Source organism: Sitodiplosis mosellana, unplaced genomic scaffold, assembly GCF_009176505.1.
Source record: "Sitodiplosis mosellana isolate CC-2019 unplaced genomic scaffold, AAFC_SMos_1.0 Smas_scaffold_1, whole genome shotgun sequence".
NCBI classification, from domain to species: Eukaryota; Metazoa; Arthropoda; class Insecta; order Diptera; family Cecidomyiidae; genus Sitodiplosis; species Sitodiplosis mosellana.
In genome coordinates this window covers 2,677,208-2,699,941 of record NW_022595244.1, presented here as the reverse complement: position 1 = coordinate 2,699,941, position 22,734 = coordinate 2,677,208, and the positions used below count along the sequence as shown (strand labels likewise).

Genomic DNA, 22,734 nt, shown 5'->3' with positions numbered 1-22,734 from the left:
ATTGACCTCATCGGCAATCTCGCATGCACGATTAAATTGCACGTTATTATTTATTACTTAAGATACGTATGTAGAATCACCTTATTTCTTGGCATCACCAATTTCAGACGATTTCAAATTGAGCAATTTTCCATTGCTCATATTGTATGTGTTTCGGTTTTGGACGTCGTCAAGCTGAAAATTCGAGTTATGGCAGCGGCGACAGTAACAATTGGCGTTCGACTTCCACAAATACGCCATATTTCCCTCTGCAAATCAAATTATATCCATTTTCGAGAAATTCTCGTCAATCAATATTTTTCCTCAATCTTTCTCTTTCTCCCTTCCTCTTACGCTCTCTCTGTATCTCTCTGTTTCTACATCTGAATCGGAGATTTGTGTTGCCAGGCACTCAAAAGAAATGTGACGATGTGAAATTTCTTTCCTTTACTTAGAATGACTGCAGTAGCAGTTGTTTTAGACACGACGGATGAAGTTGTGGTATGATTTATGTGTGCCGGAAATCCGCCCGTTTGAAATTCGGCTAATAGATTGTGATCATCAGCAAATCGCATTACAGAATTGAATATCATCATGCTGTGCGTTATTTTCGTCTTTATTTGAAAAGAATTTGAGGGAAATAGCAATTGTTCGATGTTTTCGGAATTTGAATTCGCTGTGAATTTCCCGTGCCGCCAAATCCAAACAGTTGAAGAATAAAGTGGAAGAAAATCTGCAATTTCATCGCTTGATTTGCATGCTTGGATATTGTGCTAATTGAAATTCATTCGAATCTCCCGATAGCAAGCCCATTGACATGCACGAACGCGAAAAAAGTGCAAAATTTGATTTCCGGTAATTCGAACATCGTGAACTTTCTTCGCGGCCATGTCACAACACAGCGTATCTAAATGGGTTGTGAGGTCTACATTAGAGGCGCTTCACAGTGGGCCTAATGTAATAAAATCGAGCATGAAGCATAGGCCAATGATGAACCCAAATGAAATGGTCGAGTCTCGATTTCGTGCATACACACACCACGAAGTTCATCAAAGCGTTGTTAGATAGCATACATCCAATGATCGAAAATACGGCGTAGAGAGAGAGAGAGCGTGAAAAAAGTGAAGTGGTAGATAAAAATCGAGGAAATCCAATTATCTGTGGAGACGTAGAAATATTGTTCAATGAACATAGCGAAATCGGGCGCCAAATCCGATTAAAATCGCATAAAAACGACGTTTTTTTCAGCATTCAATTTGAGCCATGCAGAAAATTGAAAAAAAACCATTCAACTCTGAATCGTATTACATAAGCCGCATAATGTCAGCATCGATATTAAGTTACAGTTTGCATTTTGCACTGCGAAATGCTACAAATTCAATGCTCTGTCTCTCTCTCTCTTCTTTTCCCCTCACCAACTGTTTCTCGTTTTGTGTCTGGTGTCTCATTTGGTGTATGTAAAGTTCAACGTTCAGCTGACTAGCACCACTTTTGCCAATTTGGCTCTGGACTTTGCGGTATGCAGAATTGCAATAAGTAGACATAATCATGTCACTTGAGTAATATAAATGCAGCAATGCTCCTTGGCGAGCTCATTAAAAAATGAGTTACACTTAGATTGCGGTCAATATTCAGAGAAGTGATTTGCTCGGAAAATTAGATAAATCATGAGTAATGAATGCTACATGTTTATGTTGTAGCTTATTTTCTATGCTGCAGAAAGAGATCTTGAGGTGTAATCGCATCAAAGTGGATAATGTTACTTAAGATGTTAATTAGCCTCGTTCAGTAATGAAAAAAAATACGACAGTGAAAACAACAACAACACACAATGCCATCGATGCATTTATGTAGGTGCTGTAAAATGTGAACTGAATCTCAAAAGTCAAAGACATCGTGTCAATTTATGCATTATTTAAAAATGCGAGCGAAAAGCGAGCAAAGAAATGAAAAAAAAACGAAACATGTGAATTTCATCGCAATGCACACAATCGATCGTGCAAGCGCGGCAACAATGTCAAAATCAGAATAAATTCCATGAAATTGAAACAGAAACCGCATAGAGATCATTTATTGAACCGCGCTCATTGTTGGGGGATCGACTGTGAAAACGGTGTGTGTGTTTGTGCCAGACTTGCTACGTAAACACGTACACACACACTTCACACGCCGCCTAATATGTGCGTTTATCGCTGATTAACAAGAACGCAAATAAACGTTGACATGACTGACGGTGGAAAAAAAGCAGTGCTCCACACTGAAATTCATTAATCCCGGGGTATGTGTCGTGCTGTTTGAGCTCAGAAACGGTTACTGCTGCCGCCTTTCCTTCGTATGTGTGTTTATTCGTCATTTTTTTGTTGCGTCTGCTGAATTCATTGTTCTTTGTTATAGCTACTTTGCTACTGTTCAGCCATTTTTCCGTTGAGCGGCGCACAGTGCAGTAGCTGCACTGGTATTTCAGGTTTAATTCGTTGTTATTTTTTATTTTCTCTCAATGCGAATCATATATGCAATTCCCTTTGGTCGGATTTTGTAGGCTTTATTTCGCTGGCACTTTTTTAAGCTACTTTTAAATGTCATCGTTCTCTTTTGTCTGCGATGGATTTTTCTCTTCGTGCTTTTTTTTTCGTTCGGTTTTATATTTCTTTGTTGAAGCAAGAGAGAGAAAAACCAACAACTGATGTAAATGTCGATGTAGTATTGTACGCGGTACAGTCATAAAAACACTGAAACAAAAAATCTTGTGACAGCAAGAGCATCAGCATAAAAAAGGGGCAGCCAATTTTCATATCACACTTCGTCACATTTCAAACAACGCGTGAAATGTAAATGTTTATGAATGTATTGAGCGCAACATTTACATTGAATGCCTGATTTTGATTATAAACGCCGAAATAAATCATGTTCTTCTGTTAGCAGCCGATGCTTGGAATTAACCCAAGCGCACCAGTACATCGTCTGAATGCGACTACGTGTAACAAGTGATTTTAATTAGCTAGCGGGATTCATTTGGCATGAACATCGACGCGACAATTTAATTCACCAACTAAATCAAGGAGTGCATTAAAAGCAATCGAAGATATTCCTGTCTATAAACCGCGAGCAAAAGAGTCATTTGCGGTGTCACACAAAGTGTTTTTTTTTCTATATTTAACTTTGAAGACGGAGAAAAATGCGAGCACTTAAAGTCGAAACCAAGGGTACTGTCGAAAAACGTTGATGTCATTTGTGTTACACGTTTTCCGCTGTCGAAACGCGTGAGACCGAAACGAAAACAGAACAAATGAATTTACTGTTGACCATTCGCTACATCAATCATTTTTCAATGTTCGTCACTGTGTTTCCACGTGTACATTTGACGTCCAATTACATTACAATAACATTTTACACGGTGCACATCTCATTTATTTGCTGCCACAGCGCGCACACCGTTCTTCATGATGTACGCAAATAATAACGAACTTCTTTTTTCGTCATAATTTTCTGACGTTTTTCATCCGCTTTAGAGAAAAAAAAGAAGAATAACACTCTTTCGAACCCAGCTCTCGAATATATAATCTGATTCACTGTTCTTGAACAGAATGTTCCATTTCAATGTTGTGTTTGATGTGAAGGTCTGTTTCACTTTGAGAACATTCATCGACATCAGACGCGTACATATAAGTCAGGCCCATTTCACGCACTCTCAATTCTATTTATTTCTTATGAAGACGAGATACAGCGAAAAATACTCGAACAAATCTCCAAAAATGAATAACAATACATAATTAGATTTGTTCATTACGTTTTTTTTTTCTTCTTTCTAATATGGGCTGCTTTTGCTTCGTGCAAAATGGTAATATAATTTCCCACTCGGCTCAAGACCAATTGCTTGTTATTCTCTTTCTCTCCTCTTTTTCTTCTTCATTTCTCGTTCACCATTACGATATTGTTTTCATGCCGAAAATGTAGGCGAGTCATTGACTTACGATTAATTGTTTTAAAATTACACATTTCCCATGCAATTTGGTGTGGAGCGCATGGCGCGCGCTAAGCGAACCACGGTAAATGAGTTTTAAATGCGCCATGAATTGCTTCAATTCCAAGCAAATTCAATTGTATCATCGAATGAGTAATTTACGATGGAAGCAGCAGCAACAGCATTTCGTTCCATTGCGTCTGATGGAATTGCATTACGAAATGGGTTTCAGATTTCTAAGCGAAAGATTTGCACAAGGGAACAACGCTAATAATAATCTAAAAATAGAATCGCATCGAAAGCACCCAGATATTCTGGTCGTAAAATATTCAAAATTATTCCTTGCGCTCCGCACTGAAATCGCGCAAACCTTGACCGTGACAACCGATCCAATAATATTCAAGTAACAGAGATCGAGTTAGCGAGCAATGGGAAAAAAATAGTGCCGGAATGTCAACAGGCATCACTTTTTTTATCCCATTCAGTGTGTGATTACGAATAGTATTTGCCCAATTTAAATCGGACAGTTAAACACACTAATTTAGACACATATACACACCATTTTCGATGCTAATGATATTATTTGACTATCTAAATTTATAATGATAGCCAACCGCGTCGATTTAGATATCTCGGTGGGTACGGAAAAATACTGGTTTCAACTCGATTGAAGCGAAATCAGCCGTATGGTTTTTGTGTGGTTTAGGGACTGATTTGAATATATTGTCGGAGTCAATAGAACGTACTTTTGATCTATCTCAATGTTGTCGGTCACATCGATAAAAAGGGACCGGAGATAAAAAAATGTGCCAAATAAATGTCATGCAATACACAAAATTCGTTTTGAAGCGAAAATTCGGTGTAAAAACCATTATGGTTGAGCAGGCGTATCAAAGTGAGATCCTTTACTTTGTCGCTAATTCGATTTTGGCTTTCGAAGAATTGGAACATTTTTTTTCGCGGCAATAAATTCCAAGAGATTTCTCCGTTCAAGCAATCAGCTTGACGACAGGCACACAACACCTGTGTGCGTGAGAAATCAAACACAATTGCTACGCATTGTTTCCAATGTCAATCATAAAAAAAGGAAATTAAGTTGGGACGGCATAATTTTGTTGTCACAACGAATTCAATTCATAATTTAAAAATTCTTAAAGCGTGAACAAAACACATTTTTTTTTCTCGTTCCCATTACTCTTTTCCTCTCAACTTACTTCCGACTGAAGAAATTCGCTTCTTCGGTTCGAAGAGCAGCTTGAGTCAACATAGCTCTCTGTGTGCGCAATTTTTATTTAAAAAAAGCAATTGGTAGAAGTTTATCGGTGCGAATATTTTACTTTTTCTCTAGACGCTTTAATTTGCATAGTCGTAGCATTTTCATGAACATTCATTTGTTCGTTGTTGACGGGCCCACTCCATTTGGCGCGGCTGTCACTCAATCGCTTCAATCTTTTAAGTGCGATAGACAAAGGAGAAACAGAGAAAAGAACGCGTGTCACATGACACAGCACAAATAAAAATCAAAGTGACGTATAGGCAGAGTGATAAAACAAATATGGATGGACCAATAGGATTTGTGATAAAAAAAAATGCTCGCTATTGAAAAGAAACAATTCATTTGATTCATTGTGCACATGTATCACTAAGCTATGTAATGAATTCCATGCGGGCGGCTCTCGGTGTTTGGCATCAGCAAATGAGACTTTTGGCCATGACTTATGCAAATTAAGTCACGACAAACGTCCGAAATCAATTAACTAACGGCAATTAATCATGCAAATCGACCCGATCTTTGGCCCCATCCATTATTTATTAATTCATTTTAGATGAAAACATATATGTTTGTGAATGGGTTTTGCCGAATCGCCGAAATCGAAAAAAAGAATTTACATTTTGAATGAATGAAATTGTTTGGAAGTGAAAAGCTATAAATTATCACATTCGATTCGGAAACACAACCTCTCTCTCGCGAACACCGAAAAGTGAACAAAGATTTACTTTTGGCGTTAGCTGGTGATTAAATAAATTTTAAGATGATTTTCTTACTCTCCCTCTCTTGTTTTTATCTTTTTTTTCCTCAAGTGGGATCAGTTGCCAAGCGTGGGTACACAACCGAACAAATGCTATGATTTTTTCAACTTGAACTTAACAACTGAATGGAAAAATAAAAAAAAAAATTCGAAAAAAATAAGTCTTTTAAATTGTAATTTTCAAGGAGTTGCTAAATTGAGATTATGAAAAAGAAATCACAGCGATACAGATAACTGCGCCATGAATAATGGGCTCAAAATATGTGTCACATATGGACGGTTGCCAGTAGAGAAATAATAATTACGCACTTAAATCACTCATATTAGATTTCATTTGTGCGTTGAAGAAAGAAAAAAACATGGGAATTTCATCATTCGATTTTTCCTAAAATAGGTGCACTCTCTCAATTTCGGTAATTCGGTACATTTTCAAGAAGATGAACTGGCAAAATGTTGTTCTATTTATTTCTAGTGCAACTCAAGAAATTTTATATGGAAATTCAAGACCCAATTGAAGATGGTTTTTTTTTCTTCTCTCGGTTGCTTCAATTTGATCAAAACAATTTGAAGCATTCAAATCCATCGAAATGAAGAGAATATACACTGAGCAGACGGTTTTGATTTTCGTGGAATTGCTTATGCCAGTCAATTAATTGAAAGTCAGATATATATACCATTTTCTTGAGAAATAACATGAATTCAATGACGTTTCCACTGAGTTTCAATTGCACACACATAATTTGTTGTTTTTTGAGAATTGTAATGACTCGATACTCACACAGACAACTCTTGTAATTGATTCCATTCGAAGAAATGTATCGCACTTCACTTTTAAGATTGATTTCATACACTGCACAAAATGGTATCGAAGTTCTTTTTTTTGGAATTAGTTTAGTTTTTTTTTCTTCTTCGGTTTTAATCTACAAAGTGTTTTGTTTCAATTGGATGGGTTGCTTTTTCGCTCTCCTTTGTTTCAGTTTAAATTCTTGCAAAAAGTAATTTCCATTTTATTGACCGGTCACAGTAAGTGGTTTCTTTGAAAACAATTACATTGACGATTTCTCCAAAACTGAACCCTGTGTGTGACCGAACCGAGTAATCGGTTACTATGTGTGCTGTTTCTCTCTCTCTTTTTTTTGTGTGTTTCTCTCTTCAATTATGTGTCAGCTTGGTGAGTGGAGTCAGCAATTCCCAACAATTGTGATTGAGCAGTGACCGCACAGCTGAATGTTCAAAACTGATACGATAATGGTGTTGTTTTGTGTGGAGAAGCAGAAAAATATATCCAACTAAAAAAATTGAAAATGATTTCGCCTGAAACGCCGCCACATTTCGCCCCAAATCCACCATATTTTGGTTAAAAAGAAGATCATATCAGACGAGAATTCACTAGACGGTGATATCAACTATTTCGCTGTTTTTTTGTTTGGTTCCAATTCTAAGAATGACTTTTGAATGCAATCTATATATATATAGAAATCCAATTTGCGTTCAAGGAAATACAATTTATTTCATTGCTTCGCCAATTTTGCGCAGTATTTTTTCTCTCCTTAATTCTTTCTTTATTTGATTCGATGAATGAAACCAGTTAGCAACATTTCTAATCTCATTTCGAATCAGATAACGAACAGATATACAATAGTACACAAAAAAAACTGACAACAAATTATTCTCTCATTTGATGTGCTTCGTTCATGTCACTTAAAAAGTGAATTCACCAGTACACACACACACACACACATTTGGTGGAACGTTTACGATTTGCTGTTTATTTAATGACTGTTGACGAGAGATATTTATTTAGACGTATATATCCTTCTCTCTTCCCGCCTCTCTGTCTCTCTCTCCACGCTATCGCCCAGTCCCCCCGCGAGAATCGAGATTTATTATTTATTTTATTGCTGGTATTACTGCATAAATTCAACCAAATAAACAGCGATCAAGTAAAGAGAAAATGTCTCTTTTCCGCTGTTCGCTCGCACTGCGTTTGATTTGATTTTTACTTTTTTTTTGCTCTTTCACTCGCTCACTATTATTTTCGCTCTTACTCCTGCTCGCTTTCTGTTTGTGTTTATTCACAATTGATTTATATTCATTTATTATGGCTTTTATGTACGCGGTGTATAATACTGTTGGTGGTGATTTGCATAAAAAAAAACGCGCAATTCGCCATTCATTACGGATGCTGTTCTGGTCATTGTCCAAAAAAAGGAAATTATTCCTAGATTTTCGCCGTTGTCGAAATGCCGAATGGCTATTTGCTTTTATGGTTTGCTTTTTTGCTTCTCTTTCGTTGCTGTCGATTGTTCGACAGTTCCTTTTGTAGCGTCTTTCAGCTTTGTTTTGATTTGGCACATGGCTGCAGTCCATTCACTCACTCACTTACTCACTCATACACATGCATTCGGTTTTCTTCTCGTCTCTCTCGCTCTCTATCCCTCCGTCTCGTTATTGGTACACATTTTGCGCTCATATTCTGTGAGTTCGTATTGGTTGCATTGCTATATTCAAGCTTCTACTATTTCTATCACCATTTTGATGGTTCGTTTCCGAAAAGAATGGCATTCGAAATTTTCCGCAAATTGAATGACTGAATTCAAGTACACACAGTTGTTTACATTTTTGCATCGCATAATTTTCGGCATCATTCAATTCGCACCGACGAACATTTCTTCTTTTTTTGTCGGATCGATGATAACTTCTTTGATGATGATGATTTTTTTTTTAGAAAGGTTTCTCTTGCGGTTAGTGTGCCTGTGGGTTTTTTTCTTTCGCAAATTTACGTAGAAATATGACGAATTGGTATTCGTAGAATATTAACGCTTCAACTTTGCACTAAATACACTAACAATGAACCGGAATTCAGAGAAAAAGCAGCAGCAGAAAAAAAAGACATGAAAAGATAATAATTTTTTGTCGTGTTAACACTTACCACCAATTCTTTCGACATTTTTCCTACCGAATCGTCGTACGCGTTAAAAAACAACAAAATGGATTGATTTTTGATTTTTAACAATTGAAGCGAAACTAATGAAAATACAACAACAACAAAAAATGATGCAATGGAAAACGGCTTGAGAATTAAGATTTTTTTCTTTTGCTAAAACAAATATTGAACTAAATTTTCCATTGAATTTGTGTTTTCTTTTGATATTTTGCCTCCGTCACCAGTCACACAATCTTCTTTGATAGACAAAGATTTGTTTGTCGCTCTTCCTCTCGATGTGGCTAAATCTGTTGTTGTTCTTTTTTTTCTCCGTCTTGTATTTGTGTTAGTTTTGATAAGCTAGCCTCCGCAATTGTAATGTTTTGCATTAAACAGCGCTTCGGTACACATTCGTGGGGAGGTAAGAGCACTTCAGCATAATAATATTTAAAAAAAAAACAACACTACAATTATGATTGGTGTGTATTATTGTTTCATTCAATGTGGTCTCTAGCGAATATGATATTGCTCATTACTCCATTTGTATAAACACAAACCACTTAATTCTCTTGAACAGATGGAATTGATAGAAACAAAATTAAAATCAAATCGCAGTGGGATTTAACACACATTAACACTTATTTAAAAACCAAAAATAATAAAAAAAAATATCGGTAAAAAATTTTTGTTTATACACTTTGAATTGGAATCACTCGTTGCCAACTTTTGCAACAATGAACTTCGTTCGTTCGTGCGCTCGTTCCGTTGTTGTTTTATGAATGTTTCGTGCACGTTCTATTTGCTTCGAATATCTTTAATTTCTTTCGTATTTTGACGGCGACCGAGATGCGGGAATGCAATTGTTTTCGTTTCAAATAATATTCGACTTTAGTTTTATCTATTTTATTCATAGACGACACACTCTTCCCTACCGAATCCGTAAAGCAAGATGTATTCTCTGAGTTATACACGCAGTTTTTGTGCAAAAGGCATTTCGATCATATTCAAATGCTGTACACTGTCACAATGGAGCCAATACAACGCTACAACAAATACACACATACACATACCACAACGACAACAACAGCAACCACCACACACACATACTCCTGCCATTTTTTTTGGAGAGTAATGCAATTTTAGCAAGTGTCTACAGTCTGAGCTGTATGCGTGAAATGTCAGTTGATGCTCGGTGTTGCCATCGAATTCGCTCCAATCGGGTTTGAATTCGCTCGAAACCAATTCGTTGTGTGACGAGAGAGACAGTATTTGGATTTCATATCAAATGAGAGTTTGAAATAATACTAAAAAATGGGGAAATCAAATCTTCAATGAATTTTTGCAGTTGATTTTCATAAAATTTCAAAAGTTTGATGAATGATCAAGATTTTTCGAAAAAGTTTCTTTGAATGTTTACTTTGGTCAGATGTTGTGGTGCTAAGGCACGGTTTCCGTGTGATTTCAATGAAAAATTCGAATTTTATTTTCCATTTAATGAAAATACGATGAAGTTTTGCTTTAACAAACCCTTGATAATTTTTTTCATTTAAGAAGATACCTTTTCTAAATCTTTTAACATCTAAAGTATACAAGAAAATTTGTTATCAATACCCAATCGAATGCACTGTCAACCTATTCAAAAACTAATACCAATTTTGATATCGTTCTCCTCGCAACTGACAGCGCCCTCATGCATTGACAATCACATTTGCCCGAACTACACGTTCAAACATACACAAACGCTGGTGGGTTCCCATTCATACACATATCCACACACTCAATCGTAAGATTCAAATAGTATTCAGTGTATTTGCCGACAATAGCACCGTAGGATCGCTGAGCGCGAGTATTAATGAATTACTGAAAGAAGTAAGAGCGATACGTTCGGGTCGAGTATAGAGAAAGAAAAAGTGCCTTAGCCCATAAGCGACACAAATGTTTTGATTTTAGTCGATCGCAGTGTGTGTGGTGGCATTTAGTGGATAAATTGTGTATGAAAATTCCAAAAAAAGTGTGAAACAATCGAAAAGAGTGGTTGTTAAGAAAAAAGTGCCATTGAAAATTTTGATTGTGATAATTCAATCGAGGAGAGAGAAAATAAAAATATTGAGAGAAAATGTCGCGATATAATCAATCATCTGGACCATCGAGTCACACCCAAACGTATAAAATCGTTGTTGTCGGGGGAGGCGGTGTAGGCAAGTCAGCAATAACAATTCAATTCATACAAGTGAGTGAATGCAACGTTATTTAAATGAAATCAACGCATTTTTATTCCATTGCAACGCTGAGTCGCGGTGTGTGCGTGTGTATGGGACAAAGACGAATCTGATCAAAGGAATGAGAGAAGCAAAAAATACGAAAACGATGAATGGAATAAGATTCGCCATATGCCACGGTTTTGGGTGCTGCTGAGAAAAGATTGAGAGAGAGAGACAGAGAGAGAAGAAGCAAAAAAATTGATTATACATTCATATTCAACTCCTGTGTTTTAATACGCTACTCTGCCTACGTAACTCAAAAGATAAAACATGTTCAACAGAATTGAGACGTTTAGTTGTGGCTTTTTTTCTCGCTCTTGTCTGAATAAATATTGAGAGATGTGTTTATAACAGTGGCAACGATACGAACATCTATTGAGATCATGTGAACGTGTCACATATAGTATTTTGCGCCCAAAGTGGATTTGCCTGAAAGGCAACATGAATCAAGACCAATACACCATAACTGTTTGGTGGCGATGAAGAAATGCCGATCTAAGGAGAATCACGCGAGCGATATAAAAGGAATAAGAGGCAATAAAATAGGTTGATGTGCTGAAACATTTCTATATAAACATAGAGTCAGGCTCTCATTCCTCCGGAGTTATGAATTAAAATGCACTTTTGAATTGAGATCATATGACTGAAAAAGAAAAATACACTACAACAAATATTCATTGCTCGTTTTTTTTGTGTTGAGTGTGAAATGGCAAATGAGATTTTTTCTTTCATTCATTCTTCATTCTTCCTTCTTCGTTTGTCGTCTCGATCAGCACGACAAGAGATTTAGACGATTTATTTTTGGGCGGCGTCTACTGGTGGCTGCCTAATGAAAATAGAACTTGCGATCCGTAAAAATATCTTGATAAATTTTTCGGTTGATAACCTTGTCCTTCATTTGGCGCCCAACAAATTTATACATCAGCTTTTTACAAAATTTATAAACTCACACGCTGTGATGCTTTCGTTGGAGGCGATTTGAAAATGAAATTTTGCGTTTGTACTTGGTTTATGACCGTTCTACGATCTCTTTCAATAACCTGTCGCCCAAATTTGCTCACTCAGAGCCAGCCATCCGAATTGACGCGTTTGCCACACTGATGTCACAGCCTTTTCTCTCTGTCTTTTGGTGTACAAACACAAAAATACTTCGATAAAATCGATTCTTACGATGTGGTTTACGCCAACGTGAAAAAATTATTGCCTTGAATTCGACGTGCGTGGCGCGCGCCATTCAACGCTTACATAAACCACTTTTAGCATAATTAATTTTTTTTTCTTCGCCATCACCATCGCCGTCGTCGTCGTCATCGTCGTATTACTATTATTAAATGGTAGCATGCATGGAAATGCGTACAAATCCGATGTTATGCTATTTTACGAACACTCCCACAAATCTATCAAAATCCATTCTGATTGAATGGAGCGGTTAGCATAAATCACACAGCATTACTAGCCGATTGGAGCCACAGACGATAAGCAACAAGCCAGCAGCACCTTTAGTGCAAATTAAATGCGGCAAACACTCCATATTCCATATGAGCAAACATGACGTCAGCGGGATAGAGCTACAATACGTAGACGTTTTTTTCTTCTGTAGTTCATTCGAAACGCACAGCAACAAATGACCGATGTTGATGTTTATATACTATGCGCTCATGTTGTTCTCATTTAGCAAATGATGCGATATTTTTGTTTGGCTTTATAGCGCTTTTCTAATTAAATCGACAACTGAAATCGACAATTTGCGATGAGTGTGCGAGTGCGCGGGCCTCAATGTCCACGGAACTACAAAGGCTTCGCTTCGCGCGATTCATGTACGTTTCTTTTCTCATTTTGTGTGAGAAATTTGTGTTGTTTGTTTATTTGCAGCTTCTTGTGAATAAATCGAGCTGTGCTTGACTTCGCTCGGTTGCAATTTAAAGGAGAAACATCATTCATCACTCATCACAAGAGGCGAAACGCTTTTGAGTGTACATTCACTTGCAACATCATCCGAAGCCACGATTTCATTTGTACGGATGCGTATTGAAAACGTTGGAGGTTTTGCATGCGTGTGTGTGTGTGTGTGTGTGTCGGCCTGCACGTGTAATTCATAACTCTATCGTAAATATTTGATCGTAAGTTGAGATGTTTTCAACATAGCAACACGAGTTGAAGCACACAACAACCACAGAAAAATTAATTAATTGGAAAGCAAAGAATTATTTGTATTTGATTAGATGGGCTTTGTTGTGCCCACGTAAGCTCATTCTTCTATGCTCCAAAGAAACGAAAGAGAGTGAACGAACTACTCCTCCAACAAATATAATTATTCCCGTCCAATCAACAACTTATTAAGAAATTTTAATGTAACAAAAGTGCTGTAGGTAGTAGAGCTAGTTTCGATGCTGTCATGTATCACGAAGCCATATCACTTTTCACGTTAATGATATTCGTGGAATTTCGTGGCAATCGTATCGATAAAATCACCTAAACGATGAAAGATAATATGTGTACATCCAATATTTGGCCAGTCCAAATTTAGTCAAACAGTTGATAGTATCAACAGTTTCTCTACTTTTCAGAATTTCACTCTCGAGTCAAGACCATTCACAGTTGTTGTACCGACAATTCAAAATCAAAGCCGTAGCAACGCGACGTAAAAGGCACCCGTTCGTTTTGAATCTCTTTGAGCACGCCAAGTAGAAAAACATTTGTACATTTTCTCGTGTTCATTCGTTTGTTGGTGAAAAAAATCAACATCTGGCATTTTAGTGTTCATTTTTATCGGCGGTTTGTTTATCTTTTGCTTCGTGTGTATCCGTGTATTTTCTATTTGTTCGTTCTTCTGTTGTGCATTCTGTTCTCGATTGCGTATAGTCGGTCTGGTGTAGCGAACCACTGAAAATCCTCTCTATATTTACCGATTCGATTGTTTATCTACGTTTCGATGGCTGACGTAAAGAAAGCGCATACAATGAACAGTACATAGTACACCATGTATCAAATATTGGTCGACAATCATTTGAATATTTAATTTTATGTTCGATTTTCTCCTCTGTTTCTCATTGTTTTTCAATTCTTTTTCTTATTTCTTTTTTTTTGTCCCAGAGCTATTTTGTTACGGACTATGACCCAACCATTGAAGACTCATACACAAAACAGTGTGTTATCGATGACGTACCCGCTAAATTGGATAGTAAGTTAACGTCATTAATTATCGAATATTAACTTGATAAAACGACATCATACACCCTCCTCTGTGCCATGAAATGGGCATTTCCTTGGTGAAAAGAATCAATTGAACAAATGATTGCGTGCACGCATATTGAATAAAATCAATAGAATCCATTGTGTTACACATTTGTATCGCGTTCGAAATGGACTGTTTTTTACGACAGCCATATGCGATTGAATGCGGGCCATGAATCAAATGTTTCCGCATTTTCACTTAAAAATGCCCTTTTTTATTGATTTCTATTTTTATCAACGAACTAACGTTTTTTTTCTCTTTCGCAAACAGTTCTCGATACAGCTGGACAAGAGGAATTCAGTGCAATGCGTGAGCAATACATGCGATCGGGTGAAGGTTTTTTGCTCGTCTATTCGCTGACAGATCATAATAGCTTTGCCGAAATTAGTAAATTTCAAAAACAAATTCTACGCGTTAAGGATCGAGATGAATTTCCAATGTTGCTGGTAGGAAATAAATCGGATTTGGAACATCAACGACGGGTAAATCTAGCGATACGCAATTGGGAATTGTATGTATATTCAATTAATAAATTATTTTTCGTTCGTGTAAAAATAGGTTTCGTTGGAGGAAGCGCAGCAGTTCAGTTGCTCCGTTGGAATGCCATACATTGAGTGCAGCGCAAAATTACGTATCAATGTGGACCAAGCGTTCCATGAGCTCGTGCGTATCATTCGCAAATTCCAAATAGCCGAACGGCCCTATGTTGAAGACAACTACAAACGCAAATCGAAGAGAAAGTGTTGCATTTTATAAGAGAGAAAGAGAGAGAAACAACCAGCGAAAGACCATTCACACAATTCCGATTCGCCTCATCCTCATTGTATTTACACACCACTACCACCAACCACCAACAGCACAGAAGACATCAATCCTTCTGGCCAAAAAAAAAACGATTCATACCATTTTACCAGTTCACATTGATTTTTACAATGAGATTTAGCTCTATTATTTTTACACATGGACCATGTGTCATGGTTGTACCCAACTATGTTTTTTCCCTAATTTTTTTTTCGTTTCACATTCTTTTTTATGTTTAATTTTGTTTGATGTTTTAAAGAACAACCACTTAATTAATTTATTTAAACGATCGAAAGGAGTCATTCTTTTCAATGCAACGAAGTAACTTAATGTAGATCGAAAGCATACCCTTTGTTTTGCATCTTTTGTATTTTGATGAACAATTTGATTGTACTTTTGTTTTTGGAACAGCTTCCTTTTTGAAAATGAGAGCTGTGTGTTCATTGTTGCACCTCACAAAAATCGCGTTTCCTAAAATTAAGATATAGACGTGCCTTCTTCGATGTTTGTAGAATCGAATTGTTTTTTTTAATCTATTTTTTTCACAATTTTTCATTAGAAAACCTGATAATATTTTGAGAAAGAAAGTACAATGAAAATTTTAAATAAATTGTGTGTGCGATTTGATATCGCAAAAAAAACAGAATAGCCATTTTATGTCCATATTCAAGAACAAGCAGCTTTACTTGTATAAAAAAATTAATCAAATCAGCAAACATGTAATAGACCGCGTGCAATTAAAAAAAAGGAAATATACGTGTCATATCAGACATAGAGAGAAAGTATTTTATACCTAACATTTACACTTTAGAACGAAAAAAAAATAACTGTAGACTCAACCGAAAACTGCCAAATTCTTGAACGAAGCAAAGCCAAATGTAGCATCACTTGGACTTTGTTTCGACACTTCACAGGGATGTGAAAGAGAGAAATCTGACATTTAAGCCAATAAAGAAATACAACATTAAAAATACTAAACCAAACTCCGTCACACTTGTTTTTCTTCTTTTCCTCCAACATTCCTCACAAATAGAACACTCGGTTTGCGCTTATGCCAATCACATCAATGAATTTATTGTTTTGAGAATATAAAGTATCGGTTCAGTTGCGTTCACATTTGCAATGAAATCGAAAACAATGATGAGTTTCTTTCACTAAAATTTTGATATTAAGACATCCATTTCAATTTATTATTTTTCAATTTTGTTGGTTGATATTTAGACAAGTTGATATTTTGTGTTTAATCGCTGTGGTCGATTGAAGATGTTGCATTCAGAGCTGCGTCTTTCTATTTCTGATCGCAGTCGTTGAGCTTTTCAGCTTCGGCCTGTGAAAAAAAAATTGGATTTGAGTGGTTTGGAGCGAAAACGTTATACAGAAAAGTTGAGCGGAAAAATGTCGATGATGGGAAAAGGGATAGCTATATAGTAAATTGTATAGTAAACTATAGTTGAAATTTTTCCTCCCAACTTTTCTGTACAACATTTTCGCTTCAAACTACTCATTTCAGCTTTGATCATATTTTCGCTGCAATTTTTGAAATAACAAATTAGAAGTTCTGATTTGGAACTACTGTAAAAATGTTTTAACCTGAATCATGCGATAGATAAGCATTACGGAATCGATAGATGGTTTGCAATTGTTTCCGTTCATACTTGGTACATTACGAACGTTTCCAAAGCGGAATGCCGAGTCCCCAATGGAATTATCATTGTTGTTGAGGTTTGGAGACGCTGAATTTCCGATATCCAATTGATTGGATCCACTTCGTTTACCCCAATTAGGGGAGAATGTCAACTGATTGGATGGAATAATGGTTTATTTGAATTTTTTTGGCAACAACTTTTTTTTAACTGGTAAAAAACTTTCTTTTGAACACAAAAAAGAGATGAATTTCGTTCTTTGAATAATATGTTCCTAATTTCATTTTTACTTTAAATAAAACTAGTTTATAGAATAGCTATCCTCCGTCGGCACCAATTTCACATTACCTGGGCAAAACAACTATTCAGCAGTACAATGGCGAGTATGGCAATGAAAACTTGAGCGATATGTGAGGCCATTCTTCAAGCTTGAACGATTGATGTCTATCTGATTGCAGATGCAAAATTGGTCAAGAATTTATACTTGCTCCGGAGTCATTCGCGCGCGATTTGGTGACATTTTTACGGTATCCATGAGCTATTTTGACGAACCGTTTTGCGCCACGCGACAATGCATCAATTGTTTTCGTAGGCAAAATCGAAATGTCTCGCAGCAAATTAAATGAAGACTTTGAACTTCCCGCAAGCTCTTTTGTCATTGTCGTCATCGTAGACGAGCCCCCTTTTATTTTTTTAACAAACAACCGAATATAGCCATACCAAACTATTTCATCATATGACATACACATTACATCAATGTCTATTTTGTTCAATCGACTTTATTATTCCGCTTGTTCTGTACACATGAAATAACAAATATTTTCTTATTACTAATGTGAGTAAGACTCTAGGGAGACTGGTTTTTCATGACAAATTGCGCTGAATCCACGGCAGAAATGTTGAAATTCTCTGTTTTACCAAGAAATTTGAATGAGTAAACATTTTACTAGATAATTTGCTGTACGTTTAAAAAAAATTCTATTATAAGTGACTCACCGTGTAGACTCCAGGAAATCCATCTCTTGCACACTCATACCCATAGGAAACGATTCCTTAAAAGTTTATAAAACAAGAATACGAGCAAAAAAATTGAATATGAAACAGAATAACCAGTCGTCTTCCCATTATTTATTTGAAAAATCTGAAAAATTCGTAAATGAACTTACCGACTAATACATAATGGAAACCAGCATCACCATCGGACATTTCCTGAAAAAACTTGATTTTCACCACAAAATCCTGTTTAAATCATTTTATTATACTTACTGAAACCATTAAGGGACCGCCAGAATCACCTTGGCATGCATCATGTGCACCATTTCCAGCGCAAATGATTCGATTATCAAAAACTTGCGTTGAAAATATGGCTTTGTAACTTTTTTCACATTCGCCAGTTGAAACGATCGGAACTTGTGTGTCTTGTAGAATTGATGATTGTGGCCCTTGGAAAAATGTGGATCCCCAACCTGCGACAAATGGCGTATACCCGGTCAAATCGGCTGAACGTAGTGGTTCGAATAATGGCAAGCAAATTGGTCGAATTTTATCTGAGAAAAACAATTCTAGTTTTACATTTGATTTCGAACGTTCAATGCATTGATATGTCACCATTAACCGGAGCTTGACGTTTCAGCTTCAAAATGGCAATATCGTTTAAAATGATATCGGGCAAATATTCTTCATGAACTATAGTCCGTTCAATCCCGAAATCTATTGGGTTCGCTCCATCATTTTCTCTTGACAAGTCATATTCACCTAACCTCGCGACTCGCAAAAAAGGGCTTATGCAATGTGCCGATGTTAATATGTGCGATCTTGTTATCTGTTATGTAAACAATCAACGTTTTTTTAATCTGTATATTGTTTTATGTTTCGAAAAAAAAATCTACCAATGATCCAGCGCAATAGAATTGTAGTCCATTTGTGGTTAAATTCGGTAAGCTATAGCCAAGTGCAGCGATCCATGGATATTGACCTACAAAATGTACGCGTGAAATCGAATAGAAAAACAGACGACAAATCATTTTTGTCATTAACAACTGAAATATTCGACATTGCTCACCAATTTGAGTGATTGTTCCGCCAACGACACGTGATGACGTATAATTGGTGATGCCACATTGGGATCTAAAATATTGATGATTTGGGCTTGAAATTGGCGATTGTTGTATGACCGATGGCACTGTTGATGATGACGGTTTGTGATTTTCTTCTTGAATCATCGAATTGATGATACTCATTTGATAAGAGGTGGAGTTGACGGTTGGTTGTGATGACGCCGGAAGTGAAGTTGCCGCCAGTAACGGAGCAAAAGTAAAACCAGATGACGAAAATGATGATTGAGGCTTTGCTGGTACTTCATGTACTGGTGATGGAACTGGGTTGTATGGCGAATAATTTGAATTGAAATCTAAAACATTGTTAACATCAGAAGATTGTAACGAAGAATCCCCTGGTTTTGGAATGTGGCTTGGTGCAATTGGGATTGGCTGCGAAATCGGACCGTGAGAATTCATGCTGGCAAAAACAATGCCATGACTATTTGCAAAACCATCATCGTACGCTGGATGTATTTCAATCATCGGTGGAATTGTTGAAAACGAATGGTTTAGACTGGATAATGGGCAACAAATCTAAAACCAAATTATTCAACATTTTAGACTACTTGAGCTACAAAATATTGGAAAAAAACACAAATTCATCATACCAAAATATCGAATCCATCGAAACCGCAAAACAGTCTCCTTAACTCTTGACCAACTGTCAATGCATCGACACCTTTCTGAATTAAATTCTCAAAATATGTGCAGCTAGTTAAACGTGTGCATTGATGATCATGAAAATCACAATTGTATGCTAGAAACGAGTAAACATTCGGATCGTTTTGAAATTTTTTATTCGATTATACAAATTTTGGTGATCAAATGATGATCGGTAGTTACGAAAATTTTCTTGGGCCAAAAGAATACTCGAATCTGATTAATTTCTAAGATGAATTTTGCACATTTGTTAATGAAAGTACCAAACTACATTAGATTGCTATTCCAGTTTACTTAGCGAAGCAGCACGATTTGGTCTTGCAAGAGGCGCCATTTGAAGTCCAGCTCCTGGTGGAATCGCTCCCGGAGGAGGTAGACCTCCAGGTATAGGGCCGCTTTGAAGCCCACCTGGAATCGGTCCACCTTGGATCGGTCCACCTTGGATCGGTCCACCTTGGATCGGTCCACCTGGAATTGATCCACCTTGAATCGGTCCACTTGGAATCGATCCACCTGGGCCACCGGGAAACGGAGCTCCTGGAGCTGGTGCATTTATTGCCCTTGGATCCATGCAAGGGCAGCCGTTGAATTGTCGAAAAACACCTTTGAATAAATGTTCGAATGTTATTCTTCAGCAAAAATCGGTGACGAAAAATGCACACAGATGTCTTCGTTTGAACGAATGAATAAAATACCTTGCCGTGGATCGATTGGACCTGTCAAAGCCGCTGGCGGACAAATAGAAACTGTTGGCGGACAAGGGCCCAATGGATTGATTCCACCAATTGATGGAATGACTTGTGAAGGTACACCGGATGGAATCTGTGGAATTTGTGGGGTAGGCGAACGATTTGTGGTTGTAGTTGTAACAACGGTCGGAATTGTATAACTTTGAGAAGATGTTGTGGGATTAACTACCAATGGAAATGATGGATACGGCGCAATCGGCAATACGGCACCAGGAATCGGGATTAATGGATAAGTATATGCTCCCCATATGTATGGCAAACAAAACTTTGAAAATTTGAATACTGAACACAATTTCCAATACATATCAGTTCGTGTGTCCAACTTTGGTTCAGCGTGAACGATCGATTCATATAAAATCATTATCAATACGAACTTGGTCACTCCGGCGGTTGGCATTTTAATTATCAAGTTGAATATCTTTTATATATTTTATTTATTTGATAAATAATTAAATAGTATCTTATCAGACTTCTAATTAATGAATCTTTTGATAGTTTTTCAGAACAATTTATCACTTAATCGAAATAAATATAAATCAAACACAAGAGACACATTGTTTCACTAGCGATGTTAATCGGGCAAATGAGCTACTTCGATAGGTGTTAATCCAATTTATTTGCTTATCATTTGTGAAAGTGAAAGTTCAGTGCGAATAAGTCCACTTTGTACGATGAAATAATTGAATGGGTAATTTGAGAAAACCTTTCGTTTTTATTTCAAACCATTTGTGTGTAATTGGAACAAATTTCTCATTGCTTTGTTGTGATTCACGCCGAATCAAACTCATGACATTTAAATATTTTTGTGAAACCCGACAATAAATTATTAGAGCATTGGATTACCGTTTTTTCTATCATTGAGATTGGCCAGTGCAGCCGATAATGTGTCTCGAATTAGCTGGAGAAGTGAAATTTTCACGCATTCATACGATGAATGATCGTCATACTCATGATGATTGCCATCATTTAATACCAAACGAAATTCAATATGTTTGCAGATGAGGTGCCGATTTTGATTCGACTACACAACGATCATTTCATCTAATACTGTTATGCAAAGAAAATGTATTTGTTGACTATAGAAATAAAAAAAATTATCACAAAAAATATTCTATTAATAGACTCGAAAATGGAATAAATTCTACGGATAATTCACTAAGAAGAATACATTGTTTTTAAAGTACAACGGGTCAAAAAGTCTTGTCGCCTAAATCCAATTCAAATCCTAATTACGAAACGTAAATAGTTCCGCTGTAATTTATAAACGCGATTGAAACCAAGTCGTTCACCTCGTCACATTGGTATTCTTAAAACGGTTGAATTGAAGACCTTGATGTCTAGCGGACTTTGCTAAGCGAAACGAAGCATAGCGCATTCAAAACATACCATAGTATCAAGTTGACACGCATCCGTTCCGTTGATTATAAGTCACATACGATTCTTTGAACACTGAAAAGCGGCAATGTTTGGATTTTCCCACAAATTGATATCAAGAACACAACATAACCTTAGGAAAAACACTCGATTTATGTCATTTATGCAAGGTAATACAACTATGAATCAGAACAATTATAATTATTTTTGGCCCAACAAAATGTTTGCACTAGAGAAACTCGTTCAAAAATGATTGTCATGTAAACTGGATATGTGGAATTACTTACCTGCACTCACTGACGCTATTATTGCCAAGAAGACACTTATTAAATTCATAATTTTCATGTGATTTTCACGCAATTTTCACAAAATTCGCTTTTATCGAACTTTCTGTCTTTTTTGTTTTTATCCAGAAGAAGATTTATTCTTTGGGTTCCTATTTCTCTCCTTTAATTTTAACGCCCTATTATTATTTTGTGTCCAACACCACAAACCCGCTCATACAAAGATGTTCTAACTGTAACAAACTAAACTGTTGCGCCACAAAATCGCAAATAAATGCTTCCCAGTTCGTGTCATGAATTCATTTTTCAGAACAAACGGCGTTTCCTACTGTGATGTAACCGCCAAATTATCTGCACAAAATGTGTCCGATAATAATCAACTAAACGTTGCAAAATGCCGTGAAATCGTCATTTATTCGAAAGTGAAAAAAAGTTTAACGGCAATTAACTGATTTGACTAATGTTTTTCATTTTTCATTTGGCCCAAACAATTTCCTAACCTAAATCAAACGAGCATGAAATTATATCCAAAAAATGTGATTAATCATTGGAAAAATTGCGTAAATGTTATTCTATGGCGCGAGCATATGCGTTGTCCATGTCCATTCTATTTGCATGATTTTTACGAAAACACGCAAAATGACTTTTGCGAAATGTGAATCACTGTGGGAACTTTCTTAGTTCGATGATTTATAATAAAATTACTAAGAATAAATTCTTTCAATCAGATTT

General features: G+C 36.5%; 4 protein-coding genes across 6 annotated transcripts in view; 1 reads left to right on the top strand and 3 right to left on the bottom strand.

Annotated features, from left to right (window-relative positions):
• LOC129569066 (tyrosine-protein phosphatase non-receptor type 9) overlaps window positions 1–9,998 on the bottom strand; it is a 42,663-nt gene extending 32,665 nt beyond the window's left edge. The window contains exon 1 of one of the 2 annotated variants that reach the window (XM_055447486.1): window positions 8,903–9,998. In XM_055447486.1, coding sequence (XP_055303461.1) covers window positions 8,903–8,920 — 18 coding nt within the window. In that variant the 5' untranslated portion in view covers window positions 8,921–9,998. Of the gene's footprint in view, window positions 1–6,748 lie in introns of both variants that reach the window. The other variant, XM_055447469.1, reaches the window with a different exon arrangement.
• Window positions 9,999–10,450: 452 nt separating this feature from the next.
• On the top strand, window positions 10,451–16,176 carry LOC129569113 (ras-like protein 2). Its single transcript, XM_055447575.1, has 4 exons — window positions 10,451–11,126; window positions 14,251–14,338; window positions 14,663–14,874; window positions 14,951–16,176. Exons 1-4 carry the CDS (start codon window positions 11,013–11,015, stop codon window positions 15,146–15,148), a joined length of 612 nt encoding a protein of 203 aa, XP_055303550.1. The 5' UTR covers window positions 10,451–11,012; the 3' UTR covers window positions 15,149–16,176.
• Window positions 16,177–16,250: 74 nt separating this feature from the next.
• On the bottom strand, window positions 16,251–17,306 carry LOC129569114 (red pigment-concentrating prohormone-like). Its single transcript, XM_055447591.1, has 3 exons — window positions 17,185–17,306; window positions 16,784–16,990; window positions 16,251–16,520 (listed from the first exon to the last, which is right to left on the bottom strand). The coding sequence occupies exons 1-3, from the start codon at window positions 17,254–17,256 to the stop codon at window positions 16,482–16,484; spliced, it is 318 nt and encodes a 105-aa protein (XP_055303566.1). The 5' UTR covers window positions 17,257–17,306; the 3' UTR covers window positions 16,251–16,481.
• Window positions 17,307–17,315: 9 nt separating this feature from the next.
• On the bottom strand, window positions 17,316–22,117 carry LOC129569090 (proclotting enzyme). Of its 2 annotated transcripts, none has more exons than XM_055447536.1 (9): window positions 19,890–20,072; window positions 19,544–19,692; window positions 18,899–19,469; window positions 18,726–18,811; window positions 18,445–18,658; window positions 18,103–18,383; window positions 18,003–18,045; window positions 17,833–17,888; window positions 17,316–17,745 (listed from the first exon to the last, which is right to left on the bottom strand). In XM_055447536.1, the coding sequence occupies exons 1-9, from the start codon at window positions 19,927–19,929 to the stop codon at window positions 17,701–17,703; spliced, it is 1,485 nt and encodes a 494-aa protein (XP_055303511.1). In that variant the 5' UTR covers window positions 19,930–20,072; the 3' UTR covers window positions 17,316–17,700. The 2 variants fall into 2 exon arrangements, with proteins under 2 accessions (XP_055303511.1, XP_055303500.1); XM_055447525.1 differs by lacking the exon at window positions 19,890–20,072 and adding an exon at window positions 22,006–22,117 and having other exon boundaries at window positions 17,318–17,745.
• Window positions 22,118–22,734: the final 617 nt, after the last annotated feature.

What these genes read in the sequence shown, in the direction of transcription:
- LOC129569113 (XM_055447575.1), top strand. Translation starts at nt 11,013, where the DNA reads ATGTCGCGATATAATCAATCATCTGGACCATCGAGTCACACCCAAACG. An exon ending in TAACAATTCAATTCATACAA is followed by an intron (nt 11,127 to 14,250) that starts GTGAGTGAATGC and finishes TTTTTGTCCCAG; the next exon opens with AGCTATTTTGTTACGGACTA. An exon ending in CGTACCCGCTAAATTGGATA is followed by an intron (nt 14,339 to 14,662) that starts GTAAGTTAACGT and finishes TTTCGCAAACAG; the next exon opens with TTCTCGATACAGCTGGACAA.
- LOC129569114 (XM_055447591.1), bottom strand. Translation starts at nt 17,256, where the DNA reads ATGGCCTCACATATCGCTCAAGTTTTCATTGCCATACTCGCCATTGTA. An exon ending in TGAATAGTTGTTTTGCCCAG is followed by an intron (nt 16,991 to 17,184) that starts GTAATGTGAAAT and finishes CCATCCAATCAG; the next exon opens with TTGACATTCTCCCCTAATTG. An exon ending in TTATCTATCGCATGATTCAG is followed by an intron (nt 16,521 to 16,783) that starts GTTAAAACATTT and finishes TTTTTTTCACAG; the next exon opens with GCCGAAGCTGAAAAGCTCAA.
- LOC129569090 (XM_055447525.1), bottom strand. Translation starts at nt 22,063, where the DNA reads ATGAAAATTATGAATTTAATAAGTGTCTTCTTGGCAATAATAGCGTCA. An exon ending in CGGAACAATCACTCAAATTG is followed by an intron (nt 18,812 to 18,898) that starts GTGAGCAATGTC and finishes TACATTTTGTAG; the next exon opens with GTCAATATCCATGGATCGCT. An exon ending in ACGTCAAGCTCCGGTTAATG is followed by an intron (nt 18,384 to 18,444) that starts GTGACATATCAA and finishes TGTTTTTCTCAG; the next exon opens with ATAAAATTCGACCAATTTGC.